We start from the raw sequence: 16,601 nt of genomic DNA on the forward strand, positions 1-16,601 counted from the left end.
CCAACAACGTCACTCAGTCTCACTAACACTACAGTGCACAACAGAATAGTAGTAAGTAGTGAACACTACTGACTACACAAATCAAATATTAAGCGGCAGCTTACCAGAAGGGAACACCGTCTAAGTCTCTAAGATTGTCGCCTATAACAGATAGAATAGATATGGCCGATGTTCTGAATAGTAGAAAACTGGAGCAAGCAAGTAAGCTACGTCTTTGCAACAGGTCGCTTTTCCATTTTTGTCTTGGCAAAAACTCACCAGCGCCTCTACTTCCTCAGGAGGCCAAAGAAATTTGGTTTGTCCCCTTTGACTCTCACCAGCTTTTACCAATGCACCACAGAAAGCATCCTATCTGGATGTATCATGGCTTGGTATGGCAACTGCTCCGCCCAGGACTGCAAGAAGCTGCAGAGAGTTGTGGACACAGCCCAGTGCATCACGGACACCAGCCTCCCCTCCTTGGACTCTATCTTTACCTCTCGTTGTCTTGGTGTAGCAGCCAGCATAATCAAAGACCCCACCCACTAGGGACATTCTCTCTTCTCTCCTCTTCCATCGGATAGAAGATACAGGAGCCTGAGGGTACGTACCACCAGACTTAAGGACAGCTTCTACCCCACTGTGATAAGACTATTGAATGGTTCCCTTATACAATGAGATGGACTATGACCTCACGATCTATCTTGTTGTGACCTTGCACCTTATTGCACTGCACTTTCTCTGTAGCTGTGACACTTTACTCTGTACTGTCATTGTTTTTACCTGTACTACTTCAATGCACTCCGTACTAACTCAATGTAACTGCATTGTGTAATGAATTGACCTGTACGACCGGTATGTAAGACAAGCTTTTCACTGTACCTCGGTACAAGTGACAATAATAAATCAATACCAATACCTCATCAGAGGAAAGATTAAGTTAATACATCAGGTCAAACATTGGACCACTCACACACTGTCACTCTGATTTAATCACAAATTTATTTTCACAGTTAAGCATATTTTTATCCAACTGCGCATTTAATCAGTGACTTGCATTCAGCACTCAGTCACAAACTCTCATATTCAGTCCCTCCTCCCAGTGGCTGCAGCCAACGCACATGCCATCACTCCGGGAAGGTTGTATGTCGGCCAGCGCTGTGTGGGGCTCCCTCCGGTTGCTATAGTCCCGCCGTCAAACACCCGGAGTCGGGGCTCGGTCTGGCTGTGAGCAACGAGAGGTTGCGGGGAATAAAGATGTCGCTGAGTGACGGGACCGAGGAGGATGTGGGGGTGAGAGGCGGCGCAGAGCCGGGAAACGGCGGACTTCCCCCAGCCCCGGGTTTGCCCCTCCGGCCTTTCCCTCTCCTCTGTCCCCCCTCCCCATTCCGCTCCGGCCTTCTACCTCTCCCCACCGCTGCTTAGCCTCCAGCCTTGTTTCTCCCCTCTGGATGTATTCTCTCCCCCCCCCCCCCCCCCCCCGACAGTTCCCTACTTGCTCCTCCCCGCCCTCTGTCCTCTGGCTGTGATTTCCCTGCCTGCCCACCCATAGCTGGCCCTCAGATTCCAGCCACCCCCCACCACTTGTTGTCACTTTCTGTTGCACGCTTCTCCTCGGCCTTTCCCCAATTCCCTTCTCGGGTCTCTGCTGCAGAACTGGAATTAACCATCTGATTCAAGGGGAATTGTAACACCTGTGCTGAAACGTTAGTGAGAGGGCCTGATTCAGCTGTATTCTAATAGAATGAAATTTAGTCTAAGTTCAGTGATATATTACCTTTCTGTTTCAGGGCGAGGATGGATTGTCCACTATTACATATGAATCTGAGGTAGAAAAGGTAATACAGTATACATTCATCCTTTGTGCTGCCGTTTGATCACCAAGGTTGATACACTGTCATAGACTCCACTCCTTATTGCCAAACTCCTGGGAATCTCCTACCAACATAAACTCACTCCCAGAAATCACTCACCAGCACCCTGGGGATCACTCATAAATAAAATCCTGGAAGTACACTACCACTTCTTAAGAATGCCTACAAATATTGCCATGCACCTGGGGACCACCAATAAATATTGACACTCTTGAACAACAGCCACAAAATATTGACACATAATGGCAATCTACACAAACACTGGCACACTCCTGGGGTTTAACTGCAAATACTCAAACAGCAGCTAGAAATTCTCCACCCTGGCAAAGCTGACACATCATCCCACGACTGTTTTTGAATTCCAGTTACACTAAAGGAAGATATTTTTATCATTGCAGATGACAGTTTTTGCTAGGTTAGAATACATAAACACTGTGCTCATAGATACGATATGATATCTTTATTAGTCACATGTACATTGAAACACACAGTGAAATACATCTTTTTGCGTAGTGTTATGGGGGCAGCCCGCAAGAATCGCCTTTGGAATGTGGGAGGAAACCGGAGCACCCAGAGGAAACCCATGCAGACACGGGGAGAATGTACAAACTCCTTACAGACAGTGGCTGGAATTGAACCCGGGTCGCTGGCGCTGTAAAGCATTACGCTAACCGCTACACTACCATGCCTGCCTGATCAACAAGTACAGAATAAGATCTGAAATGCAGGATTCTGAGATGATATGCTTATGACTCTCAGAGGAACACATGGTCAGGATGAAATCTAATGGTATTGTAACACACAAGAACGAAGTGAGATAGGAGTAGGGGTTAGGCCACCTGTTAAGGCTTGCCCCACCATTCAATATGATCATGGCTGATCTGTGCTGGCCCCAACTCCTTTTCTGTGCCAGTTCCCCATAACCCTCAATTGCCAGATCTTTCCAAAGTTTTTCTGCCCCCTCTTTAAAAATCTCCAGTGATCTAGCCTCCACAGCCCTCCAGGGCAGAGAATTCCAGAGATTCACCACCTCTGTGAGAAGAAATTGGATGGAATCTCATTGCACTTCCGCACACCAGGCCCTAATCTGAGTGATGCATTATAATATGGTTCACAGGAAGAGGTCAACACTGAAAGTGAGGGGATTTGGCTTGGTTTTAGGAGCTGATCACAAATATGCTTGTGGCAACTACGGGAGAATTTGCAGATCACATTTTGAAATAATTTACAGTTATTTAAGAACTTTTAAATGTAGTCACTGTTGCTAGGTTCTCGCAGTGATCATGTGCTCAGTTTTAGTGATTTTTGGTGTTGTATAACTTCAGCAAGGATACAAGAGGAAGCTCTCATACTCTTTGAATATTGCCGTAGGATAATTTTTGCATCTACCTGAGAGAACTGATGGGACCTCAGTTTAACATCTTACCCAACAGTGCAGTACTCATATTTAAAGGTTAATTTACTGAGACAATTTATTTTCCTTTTAGAAATCTAGAAAGAAGAAATCAAATAAACCACCCATGTCCCCAAGTAAGTAATACTTTGAGTTCAGCAACACAGCTGTTTTTATGTTCTAACTGTGCCTATATCATAAGTTTGTATATAAATTGTAATGTTGAGCGAGGGGCGGGGGGATAAAAATAGTGATGTTTTATAAGTCACTGATTCAAAGGGACACTCACTGATTCAGGTTTAATACTTATTTTGAACTCCATCCAACATTGCTTTCCATTGACTTCAGTAGAAAGTAAAACTGGATAGTTTCCAAAACGTGGCTCCACGAATGTATTTAGGCAGTAAAGCTTAAGTACGTTTCACAATCTTGCATCCTGCAGCAGATATGCTCCAGCCTGAGTTTTCCTGTTTGTGGTTTAAATCCTTATTTAAATGACATGAAGAGTCACATCTATAAAGCACCTTTCACAATCTCAGAGCGCTCCAAAGGGTTTTTCAGTACATCAGTATAATAATAAGTCTGGTGGTCAGCTCGTACACAGGATCCTATAAACCCCACTCTGATGATTACTAGATATTCTCCCTTTAGTGATTGTAGCCAAAAAATAAATTTCACCAACATTAGAAAACTCCCCTGCTCCTCAAGTGATGACATTTAATTCTATTTGATTAAGATGACAGTTTCAGTTTAGTTTCCCATCTGAAGGAGGGCACCAATATCAGTGTTACATTTCCTCAGTACTACAAATGGAGTACCAATCTGGACCATTATGTTTAAGTTTCTGGAGGGATATTTGAACCACAGATCTTCTGAATCAGATGAGAGTATCTGCAGATGGAGAAGCTACATTTTTTTTTGTCCAGATACCTCTAACCAGAACATCTTTCATCCCTGCTTGATGACCAAATCTTATCTCATCCTACTTTCAGAATCTCCATATCTTTCAAACACATACCTACATCCAAAAAAGGCAGCAGTTTGGCGGTCATTGAAGGGCACAGGAACCATCCACATTGAAAACCCATCAATCAAGGTGCCTAGGGAGATGTGGGTGGCATCACTCAGACATGGTTTTGGTAAGTGACCGCAGTAAAGATTCATCCAGTTTCCTACTCTTTGCCGCTTCTCTCCTCCTTTTCAACTGGGGTTGCCCATTTGCCATTTTATAAGGTGCTTTGTATTCAAAAAGACACTTAGCTCTCCCGTATAATTTTGATAGGTAATGCCAATTTTTGCACCCAGCCAGCAGAAGTTGTGGGGGCATGACCAGGAACCCCAAGACCAGCACTCACACCTTAAAGGATCATCCAGTGATATAATCTCACAATTTACTGACTTAGAAGCCCTACTCCATGCTTGGTGACCAAGAGTGTTGCAGAACAGGGCTGGCTGCAGCTAAAGACCAGACATGAAGACTTGATAGACTCCTCCCGATGTCAGGCCTGATCTGAAATTCTAGGCCTGAGTCTGTAATGCAATCCCAGATCCAGGAGCGTGGTACTGGTGGCACATGTGTGACAGTGTATAACACGTTACTGGTGGAGATAGTTGGGCATGTGATAAAACAATTCTGTGCCCTTGCGTTGTACAAAGTGGTGCTCTACAACTCTCACGTACTGGGTACAGGTGTGTTGAGGTATAACACAGGGCACAATACTGGTGGGTTAGGTGTCACTGGAACTAAAATCTCTTTTCTAAAAAAACTGGTGCAGGCCTATGGGTTAGAAAGCTTCTTCAAATTAGCATCCTCATGTTGGCTTCCCTTCCGATTTTTACTCTTGTTAGAGAATGGCATGTTTACATGAACTTGGGGAACTCCTAGGTACACTGTTACTTGGAAAAATAGTGACTACCAAGGATGTACAGGGAGGGCAAGTGTCCAGCTTCCAAATTTGGGGATTATGGAATTTTTGCACTTTGAGAGACACATGTGAACAGTTAGCTTTTATATCTTTTTCTGAAAATCCCGGAGTAATGTGTTTAGACCTTGGCTCTGAATGTAACAGCCCCCACTTTGAGGACTACTATACTTTAAAAAAAATGGCTAAAGATCATAGGATGGAAGGAGGCCTTTTGGCCAATTGAGTCCCGACCCACTCTATGTAAGAGCAATACAGGTCATTCTACCCCTCTGCCCTTTCCCCTTAGCCTTATAAGTTCTTTCCTTACAGATAGCTATCTGGTTCCATTTTCAATACCTCAATTGAATCATTCCAAATTCTAGTTATTCATCTTATCAAACACAAAAGTTTCCTCATGGTCACTTAACTTCATTCCATGTCCCTTGGTTCTTAAGCCCTTTGCTAATGGGAACACCTTCACCTTCCTTCTCTGTATCCTTCATTACTTTAAATACCTCTATCAGATCCCCTTGCAACCTCCACTGTTCCAAGGAGAAGAACCCAGCTTTTCCAGGCTGCCCACAGAACTAAAGTCCCTCATTCCTGGATTATTTTTATAAATTCCTCTTCCAAAGTGTGGAACCCAGAACTGGACACTACTCATTTGTAGCCAAATTAGTGTTTTATGAAGGTCCATCATGACTTCCTTGCTCTTGTACTCTTATGCCTCTATTTATAAAGCCCAGGATCCTATCTGCTTTCTTTAACCACTTTCTCAACCTGCTCTGCCACTTACAATGAACAATGCACACCTAGCCACAGATCTCTCTGTTCTTCTACCCATTTTAGAATTGTGCTCTCTAGCTTGCATTGCCTTTTCTCATTCTTTTCACCAAATGAAATCTTAGTCATTTCTTAGCTTTAAATTTCATCTTTTTGCCCATCACACTAGCCTATCTATAGCTCTATGACCTGACCACTCATTGTGATTCCAACTTTTGTGTTTCCTGCATATTTGGAAATTGTGCCCTTCACACCCACATCCAAATTATTAATATGTTTTAAAAATAGAAGTGGTCCTAGTATCAACCCCGGGGAACTCCACTGTATACTTACCTCCAGTTCAAAAACAACCTTTCACTGCTATCCATTGTTTCCTGTTACTTAGCTAATTTTCTGTCCATAGTGCCCCTTTTATTCCAATTACTATTATGTTGCACATATCAAATACCTTTTGAAGGTCTATATATACACATCAACCACATTTTCATCTGTTACATTCTCTGTTAAATAAGCAAAAAACTCAGTTTGCTAACCGGATTCAATTTGCCTTTAACAAATCTATGCTTTCTCTGATCAATCTGCACTTGTCCAAGTGATTGTTATTTCTGTCCTTGATGATTGTTTCTAGAGCTCCTTCCCCACCACCAAGGCTAAACCGACTGGTTTGTAGTCACTGGGTTTATTCCTATACTTTTATTGAACAAGGGTACAACATATGCAACTTTCCAGTTCTTAAACACCACCCCTGAACCTATAAGTGTTTGCAAGGGAGCCTGCAATTTCCTCCTGTACTTTCCTCATCAATCTAGCTTGCATCTGTCTGGAACAGGTGATTGAATTGCTAGTGCTGCTAGCCTTTCGAGTGCCTCCTCTACATCAATTTTTAGCCCATCCAGAATCTCAACTAGAACTTACTTTGCTGATACTCCAGCAGCATCACCTTCTTTGGTGAAGATTGATGTGAAGTACTCATTTAATACCTCAGCCATATCTTCTAGCTCCCACTAGATTTATTTATTGCCCTCCGATAGATTCTACCTTTCTTCTTATAAAACTTTTCCTGTCCATGTGCCTATTTTTGGATTCCCTTTTAAGTTTGCTGCCAGTCCTTTCTTCAATTTTGTTATCTATCTTTCTTGTTATCTAGGGAATCCTGGCTCTAATTTCCCCTACCTTTCTTCCTTATGAAAATATGCTTACACTGTAGCTGAAATTTCACCACCTTAAAGGCCTTCCATTGTTCAACTACAATTTTATATACCAAACTTTGATTCCACTTTACCAGGTTAAATCTTTTCTCATCCCATTGAAATTGACCCTTCTCCAAATGACTATCTTTAACTTGGAATAGTCCTTTTCCGTACCTTAAATTATGATTGATGTTTCCCCCACTGACACTTGCTTTGGCTTGGCTCATTTCCCAGAACAATGTCCAGTAATATTGCCTTCGTTGTTGGGCTAGAAGCATACTGATAAAGTTCTTGTCAACATTCTTCAGAAACTCCTGTTCTTTGCCTATTATGTTATTGCAATTCCACTTTATATTTGGATAGTTGAAGTCTTCCATTATCACTAGTCCATGGCTTTTGCACATCTCTATAATTTACCTGCAAAATATTCCTCCCATTACTTGGCAATCTATAGAATTATTCCAGTGATATGAACGGATCTCCCATGTTTTATTGTTTCAATCAAGAACTTTAAGTGGAAGATCCTCTAATTTTTTTCTCTTTCACTTACTTAAGGTCATATCATACATTGTCAATGGTTACAGGAACCTCTTTGGCCCATTGAATAAGTGCTGATCCCAGGATTTCCTGTTGTGCAGTAGAATTTATTGTGATCCCATCCACAAGTCCACCCCTTATTGTCAGAATATGGTTTTAGCAGCCCTGTTTTCAACTCAGCTTTTTTTCTCACCACTTTCCTCTCATTATCTCACCCATCCTTTTCTTTCAATGTTGTTTGTTACTTAATGTGAAGAAGAGTGCCTTTCTGGCACCTTTGCTAAATGGCTAAGTTTTGAAAGCATTCATAGAAAACGTCAGTTACATATCCTGCCCTGTGAAGCACAGTAGTTGGACCTGATCCTGTCATTGCCCAATTTCCCCACACCTTGGGTTACAAGGCTGCAGTTTAAACATTTTGGCAGGACATTACCAGAAACACTTCCTATGGCTTAATTTAACTCGTGGTGGGAAATCTCATCTCAACAAGTGTGTGGTTGTTTCTTTCTGCAAATGGGTAGATTAACCCCTGTGTTATTATATGTACCTGTGTACACTGTATGTGGTTCTCAGGCTTCAGGGTGAAGTCAGCATGTGAATCCAGATAATTCTCACTCTTTTCCCTTTTAAAAATATTTGTTCCCACAGCTGTGTCCCAGTCACTGAAATCTGAGTGTGACTCTGGATGTAGTCGGAGCTCAGGCTATACAAGTACACCAGAATATTTGAAAGAAGCCCTGGGTATGAAGAAACCGAAGCATTCACGGTCAGCCAGTAATGGTGAGTTTTCTACATGAAGCTATTTCCTTAACTTTGGACACAAATAGTGAAAAGTAACTTTCCCAATTACCTTTCACTTCAAGTAGATGTTTTACAATAGTTTATTATGCTGCTGTTCTCCACTCTCTAATGTGTCCTCTGAGTGAGTAACAACAAATACGGTCACAAGGCAAACTCAGATTGTGGTGCAAGAAGTTCACCTTGCTGAACCATTGACGCACATCACTACATCCAATCTGTTTCTTAAAAGGTTCACTGCATGGCCCAGGAACCTCAAGAAGGTTTGAGAAGCCCTGTAACTTAGTTCAGTACTCGCATTTAATTTCTGCTTGTTAATTCTTCCAATTATATTTTCCTCACCATTTTCTTTCATTTTCTGTCTCCTTCCCCTTTCATTTTCTCTCTTCTCTCAGTCCCTCTTTACCTCTCCTCTCCTGACTGCTCTCTCATTTTCTTTCTCTTGTCCTCACTCTTGTTTTCTTTTTCTTTCATTATTCCCCCTCTCTCCCTCAGGTTATGTCCCTGGCACCCCTGACTACAAGGAGAAAGAAGACATGTATGATGAGATTATTGAACTAAAAAAGGTGAGTGTTGCGCTATCCTTGACGGAGTTGGTGGTCACAAGAACATGACCATTTAACAACTGAAGAGTTTCTTTAACAAAAAAGAATGAAGTTGGCTACTGGGTACTTCTAGAGACTAAAGTGGGACCCTTACCTAAGGATAACACTGCTGCAAGGACCTTGTAGTGCTGGATGCCTTCATTTTATTTATGGGCCACCAACCTTATATCAATGAACTATAGCCTTTTTGTTTTAGAGCATCTATTGACAATGCATTGAAAACAAATAAATCGAGGTGAAGCAGGACTAATGACTGAGCATGCAGCTAATAGTCCACTCTACAACAAACTTCTGATGACATTTTTGCTTTTCATACAACAAAGTTTTTGCTCAGAAACCATTTATATAAAGAGCAAAGGAAGTGGAACATGACCTAAGCAACAGTAATTTCTTCCAATAAAAGCAGACTAAATATTCCTTAAAATACAAGGAATAGAAGACAGTTACAGACACATTATCTGTATAGTGTCAATCTCAGTTACTAAGAACTGTATGATCACCAAGCTTTGTTGACAAGGGAATTCTCAGAGTCACAGGGTCATACCACATAGAAACAGGCCCACACTGACCATCAAGCACCTATGTACTCTAATCCCATTTTATGCTCCTCAGGTTCCCATCAACTCCCCCCAGATTCTACCACTTACTTAACCATCAGGGACAACTGAAAGTGGCCAATTAACCTACCAAGCCGCACATCTTTGAGATGTGGGAGGAAACTGGAGCACCCAAGGGAAACCCACGTAGTCACAGGAAGAACATGCAAATTCCTCACAGATAGTGCTGGTGGTCAGGGTTGAAACCAGATCATTGAGGCTATAGGGCAGCATCTCTGCCAGCTTCAACACCGTGCCACCTGTTTTAATTTCCATTCCATTAATTTACATCTGACTAGGACCAGCATTGTCATGAAATGTAGCTTTTAATCTCTCAACAAGGATGATCAGACCATTAAAAGAAAATTACTTGTACTTCTTTAGCACTTTTCACAGCCTGGGATATCCCAAATACTTTACAAAATATTTAATACTTTTGAAATATAATCCCCATTTAGTGTAGGAAATTTGCACAAAGCAAGGCCCCACAAAGAGCAGCATGGTAGGAGTCTGATAACATTTTAATGATTTTGGTTGGGGAATAAAAATTGCTCAGAATTTCCCTGCTCCTCTTCAAGATCCTGTTGGAGATGTTTTGCCTGTACTACTACAACAATATTATTCTTACCTAGCAGACAACTGGGTCAAACTATTGCAAGCCCCACAGCCCCCGCCCCCCCCCCCCCCCCCGCCAAACACACACCAGAGCAGTTGATGAAGTCCCCCGCCACTATTTTCTCAAGGTGGCATGGATGAGGAATAAATCCTAGTTTCACTGGGGCATCTACAATGCCAAGAAAGATGTGTGAAATGTAACATACTCAGCTGTACTTTGCCACCCCTCTGATCCTTTCTTCTCTGCCCCCTCCCTATTCTCCTTCCTGTTGCATCACTTGCTGTCACTTAAGAATGAGAAAAATTTGAGAGGGCCACAGAGGAATAATGTTACCTTTGGCAGAGCCCATCAGGTTTACAAAGACATATTATATGCTGAAGTCCCTGGAGTAGGGCTTGAACCCACAACTTTCTGCTGTGGATGTGAGAGTGCAGGCCTTTGACCTACAGCTGACACTAATTAAAGCTCTTATGGTGTTACTGAAAGAAGAGCGGCTTCCTTCCTCAGGCAATGCAACCTAAAGAACAATACAATGGAATGGAGTCAAAACCTTTGAGAGCAGAGATAGGAAAGTATCAAAACTAAAAGTAAAATTGTTGCTGTAGTTACAATAAGTCTGTCAGACCATACATTACAAACAGTTAATGACTAATTTCTTTTGGTGTTCTCCAAAATGTCTTGGCCCTTTCAGATTATTCAAGCTCATAAAGCCGATAATGATATCCTGAAAACAAAACTGAGACGATCAGAGGAAGAGAACAGCAGAAAAAAGAAGCAGATTGAACAACTGTTGGATCCTTCAAAGGTGAATGGAATGCATTAAACAGTTACTGGTCTAATTAGTTTGTAAAGGAATTCCTAGAACGTACAACACAGAGGCAGGACACCTGAACCCATGCCAGTATTTCTACTCCACACTAACTTATTTACAGTCTTCTGATCCAACCCAAACTCCATAACCTCATACCCTTTTGCTTGCGGTTATAACTAGCTATCTCCATAAAAGCATAAATGTATTTGTTGCAACAATTCCATGTGGCAATAAGTTCCACATTCTATCCATTCTGGTTGAAGAACTTTCTCCTGAGTTCACTGGATTTATTATTCATGATCTTATATTTATGGTCTCTGATTTAGGTTCCCTCCATAATTAGGAATATCTTCTCAATATCTACTTTATTTAACTATTTTTTAAGTGTTCTATAATTTTAAAGGCCTAGTTCAGATTAGCCTTCAGCATCCTCTTGAGAAAAGTACCCTCGTGCTGAAATTTGTAGTTCTCAGTTTTGGTATTAATCTCTAAATCATTTTTGCACTTTTCTGCAGTGCCTCTGAAAGCTTTATTTCATAGAACCTGTGAATCATTTCCCAAGTCCATGTCCTCTACCATCTAGCAAGAAATGAGTACATTATCCTGGATTGGACATTAATAGCATCATTTCATTGTTGTTAGGTCTGAACCCTAGAATTCTCTACCTAACAGCACTGTGGAAATATGTTCATCAGAAGGACTGCAGCATTCAAGAAAGTAGCTCACCTTCTCAAATCAATCAGGGATGGGGAATAAATGTTGTCATTGCCAATGGTGCCACATTTGACAGAGCAACACTGATCTATGACAGAAAATGAAGAGCTCACATCCAGTGGCCCCTCAGCAGAATGTTATTAAGTGGACAGATTATATCCTTAAATTTCAGGACTTAATCACTTTTGGCAAACAAAACATTCAACTTGTGCACAAAAAATCCAGCAAATAAGAGATAAACATCCAAATGATATGTCAAGAGGAGCTCTTAAAAGTACATGACAAACATTTTACAAAGAATTATATAATACTGTATTTTAGCAAATTATATTGTTTGTATTCACGTTGTAATGTACTTTTCTTGTCTTACAGAGTTCAGAGTATGCCAGGAGCTTGGTTGATAAAAAGAATGATACTAGTGGGGTAAGGCCTTCCTTAAAGTCCTCAGCACTTGGCCTTTTAAACTCTATGTACTTGATTATGGTTGTGAATTATATTTATACATCTCACATGTGGGTGTATAACTTCTACCAAAACACAGATGACTGTCTTCTCATCTTCTTGATCATCTTTGATTTTTAATTAATTTTCAGGATATAGAACTACTGAAATTAGTTGCCCATCTCCAGTAGCTCTTAAAAGATGGAGGTAAGCCTCCCTGAACCACTGCAGTCCAGTGGTGAGAAGGTACCCCCACAGTGCTGTTAGGAAAGAAAAACAACGCTGTACTTTCAGGTTGAAGATGCTTCACATCAGAATATCCTGGAGAAGTTGTTCAAAACAAGTTGGAAGAGGATGGTGGTGGAGGAGAAGTGGTTCCAGGATGTTGATCCAGTGACAATGAAGGAACAGCTAATATATTTCCAAAGTTGCTAGATCTGGAGGTGAATGAGGATGTTCCTACTCACCTGATTCTCTTGTCTCTCCAGTTGCTGAAAGTAAACTAAAGTTTCATCCATTTTCCCCTAAAATTATAGCCCAAGGGCCTTCTGCTTCTTCCTTGAATTGAGGCCAAACCACTTCCCTCCACCACCATCCTCTTCCAACTCGTTTTGAACAACTTCTCCAGAATATTCTGATGTGAAGGGTCTTCAACCTGAAAGTACAGCTTTGTTTCTCTTCCTATAGATGATGTCTGTCCTGCTGAGTATTTCCAGCATTTTCTGTTTTTGCTTCAGACTTCCAGCATCTGCTGTTGTTTGATTTTAATTTCCTGAACAACTTCTCCCTTGACTCCATTCAGTTCCTCCATATAAAGGTATTTCAATGTGAACGTGCATGGGTTCTAGTTATGCCTGACAGTTTTTGGGGAAATTCTTTACTCCAGTCCCATTCAGTATCTCCCCTTCATCTCTCTTTCTGGTATATTGACTGTATTGAGGCAACTTCATGTTTTCACGCTAACTGGAAAATTTCACCAACTTTGTTGTCAATTTCTGTCTTTTGGTAAAATACATAGGATCCTGCCCTGCTACTTTCCTTTCCCTCCTCAACTGCCATTTATTTGGGAGGACAAGCAACTAAAAATCCCACCAACTCCCACAGCTATCTTAAGCACACGTAACCTCTCATCCAACTTCCTGTAAAAACTCCATTCTATTCTATCAGTTTTTTTGACTCTGTTGCATCATTTCTGACTCCTTGATACCAATCCTTCCAGTATATTTTCCTTTTTCTTCAACCAAAGACTTCCCTCCATCATCAGACCCTCAGCTGTGTTCATTTCCTGTACCTTTGGTCTCACTGCTTCACCCCTTTACCAGAATAATGATAAGGTTCCCCCGAACTCATCATCTTTATGTTCAACAGTTCATCCTCTACCATTTCTGGTACCTCTGTAGTAATGTCAATACCAAAAACATCTTTCCCCTTCCCTTCCATTTCAGAATGCACTTCTCAATCATCATCAACCCCAACCTCCTTTTCCTGCAGCATGTCCTCATTTCAACCAAAGGAGATGCAACACTGGCTCTTTTACCGTATCCTATCTTGCCTTTTACTTTCCAAAGCCCAAAAAAGCTTCCAGTAGCATGTCATTTTATTCTTCAGACCTTCCTGCCTTGGCCTCCTATATTGTTCCAAGAAAGTTCAAGCAATAGCACCTCATTTTCCACCTGTTATAGCCTTGAATTCAACAATTTTGGATAAATGATGCTGCTATTCCTATTTACACTGTCTCTAAATATATCTTTTAACATCCTCTTTTGATTTATACCATTGTTCATTTTATCATTTGATCTCTCTTGCAGTATACTTTATCTTTCCTTCCCCCCCCCCTTCCCCCTTCTCACATGTTAAAATATGTTTATCTCTAACTATTTCCAATCTGTTTTTCTTTCCCAACCCACTTGGTACTTCCAATACTTTCTGTTCTTGTTTGTTCATTTTTGAAAAATTCATTACTTGTAGTTGCAAAAGGTATATATACGTTCTTGTACAAGTTTGAGAAGTGTTTATTTTCTTTATTGAGCTGAAAGGACCTCAAGATTGCAATGCCATTGCTGTGATGTGCCAGCAGGTGGAACAAGAGAGCACCTGGTGGAATTATTTCCTCCTGCTCAGTAATCCCGGCTATCTGAACTGAATGCAACAGGATCTGACTATATGAAAATCAAATAAACTGCAGACGCTGTAAATCTGAAATAAAAACAGAAAATGCTGGAAAAACTAAGCTTCTCAGGAAATAGAAACAGTTAATTTTTCAGGTCAAAGGCCCTTCATCCATATATGCCCAGGGTTGGTATAAAAAATATTATAAGTGCTTTGATTTGCAATGGTCATGTTAGGGTCAAGTTTTAAATATATCTAAGGAGACCTCTACAGATCGTACCCAAATCACTGGGAATGAGAGTTCCTGCTGTATTAAGCACATACTCGTATTTAGCTAAGCATCCCTAAACTAATCTTTTAAATGTATTTTTCAAATATTCATATTCTATATTTTCATATTAACCAACATAGATCTCAGCATGTGTTTTACACATATAAGAAAATTATTCCAAGATTGAAACATTACGATGGTAGAAGGAGTGCTAGTAAGTTGCAAAGTAACAGTTCAAATTAAACATATAAGCACCTAACCAGGAAAACTTGCAACAAGTAGCCTTTCTGTTGAATTTAAGTCAAGTTACAAATGTTGAGATTACCTGTTCTGTTTTTGCTATGGCTTTACAAACTGTCATCTAGCTTGCTCCACCCTTCTGAATGCACCCATTCTATTCGAGCTAAAGTCCAATAGCCACTTCAGTTGCCTGTTCTTCACTTGAGCACAAATCTGGTCATTGAGTGTTAGCAGGCTGTTTCATTATGAAGTGCATCACGTGCCCCACCCAATCCAGTCACAGAATCATTACATAATGTAAGGAAGCTATTTAGCCCAGTGTGCATTGACCCTCTGCAACAGCAATCTAAGCTCTTTCCCTGTCCCCCTGAAAATCAAGGGACATCATTTTTTCCCCTTTTGAGAGTAGTAATCGAATCTGCTTCTCAGCCCCTTCCAGCAATGAATTCTAGATTATAACTACTTGCTGTAAGAAGAGGTTGTTCCTCATGTCCCCCACTCTCTTTCATCAGTCGCCTTAAATATAGGTCTCCTGGTTCTCAATCCAATGAAAACAGTTCCTATATATACCCTTCATGATTTTCAGCAATTCTCAATTAATTTGCTTTCCAACTCTGGGCCCTAAGCCAAGTAATCCGAGCTTCTCATCTATCTATTTAAGTCTCTTATCCCTGGAACCATTCTAATCTTTTCTGCATCTTTCTTGTTGTATAGATTCAAGGTCTTGTATACAATGCATTAGTTGCAGTCAAACCAGTGTTTTATAAAGGTTCAACATGACTGATTTGATTATAAATTTTGTGCCTCTATAAATTCCAGCATCCCATATGCCTTTTTTTAATTGCTTACTTGTCTGGCCACCTTCAAAGATTTGTGCATATGTACATCCCACTCAATATTAGAACTTTACCATTTATATTAAATTTCCTTATTCATCCTACCAGAATGCATTACTTTGCACTTCTTTAAATTTCATCTGCATTCTACCAGTGTATATCTGCTTGAAGTCTAAAATTATCCTCCTTGCTGTTTATAACACTTGCAACTTTTGCGCCATCTGCACATTTTGAAATCTTGCTGTACATTCAAGTCTAGGTCAATATACATCAAGAACATCAGGGCCATGATACTGATCTTGGGGAGCATCACTGTATTTCTACCATTCACAGTGAATTTGCTTTTCCTGCCTCAAAGCAACTTTCGTATCCATGCTACCACCACCTTTTATTCCAATGGACTTCGATTTTTCTGACATTTTTGTGACATTTCATCAAACTCATTTTGTTAGTCTTTGTGCACAATATCAACCACTGTGTTCTCATTTAACCTTCTGTTAGCTTATCAAAAGCTTAATCAAGTTAGTTAAGCACGATTTGCATTTGACAAATCCACACTAACTTTCCTGCCTTATTCCTTCACAAGTAAATTTGCTGCTGGATTGATCACTATAGTGATCAGACAATAAATGTGATTCTTAAGCCCTCTCTGGTTGCCTCAAAATATCCCACCTGAGATCACCTTAAGTGAAGATAATCCTCTGGTACTTTTAATCTCAGCCTTGCAGAACTATACCCCCATAATAACTTCAGCATCCATCTCCACAAAGCAAAGACAGGTTTTACAGCTCAACCGAAGGACATTTCCCCTTGTGTAAGGCAGAATTTGCAGAGTCTATATTCCCATACCTGCACTAAAAGAGATATTTCTCATCATTATCCTTGCTTTTTGTTTTTTCCTCCA

General features: G+C 40.6%; 1 protein-coding gene across 1 annotated transcript in view; it reads left to right on the forward strand.

Moving 5' to 3' along the window:
• The first annotated feature begins 1,153 nt into the window (after nt 1-1,153).
• The window catches only part of iqce (IQ motif containing E), a 49,939-nt gene continuing 34,491 nt past the window's right edge, over nt 1,154-16,601 (forward strand). Inside the window, exons 1-8 of the mRNA XM_052022224.1 lie at nt 1,154-1,272; nt 1,770-1,817; nt 3,341-3,383; nt 4,239-4,385; nt 8,309-8,440; nt 8,954-9,024; nt 10,967-11,080; nt 12,173-12,223. Of these exons, the coding sequence (XP_051878184.1) occupies nt 1,237-1,272; nt 1,770-1,817; nt 3,341-3,383; nt 4,239-4,385; nt 8,309-8,440; nt 8,954-9,024; nt 10,967-11,080; nt 12,173-12,223 (642 nt within the window). The 5' untranslated portion in view covers nt 1,154-1,236. The remainder of the gene's footprint in view (nt 1,273-1,769; nt 1,818-3,340; nt 3,384-4,238; nt 4,386-8,308; nt 8,441-8,953; nt 9,025-10,966; nt 11,081-12,172; nt 12,224-16,601) is intronic.

The sequence above is a fragment of the Pristis pectinata genome, chromosome 8, assembly GCF_009764475.1.
Source record: "Pristis pectinata isolate sPriPec2 chromosome 8, sPriPec2.1.pri, whole genome shotgun sequence".
Classification (NCBI taxonomy): Eukaryota; Metazoa; Chordata; class Chondrichthyes; order Rhinopristiformes; family Pristidae; genus Pristis; species Pristis pectinata.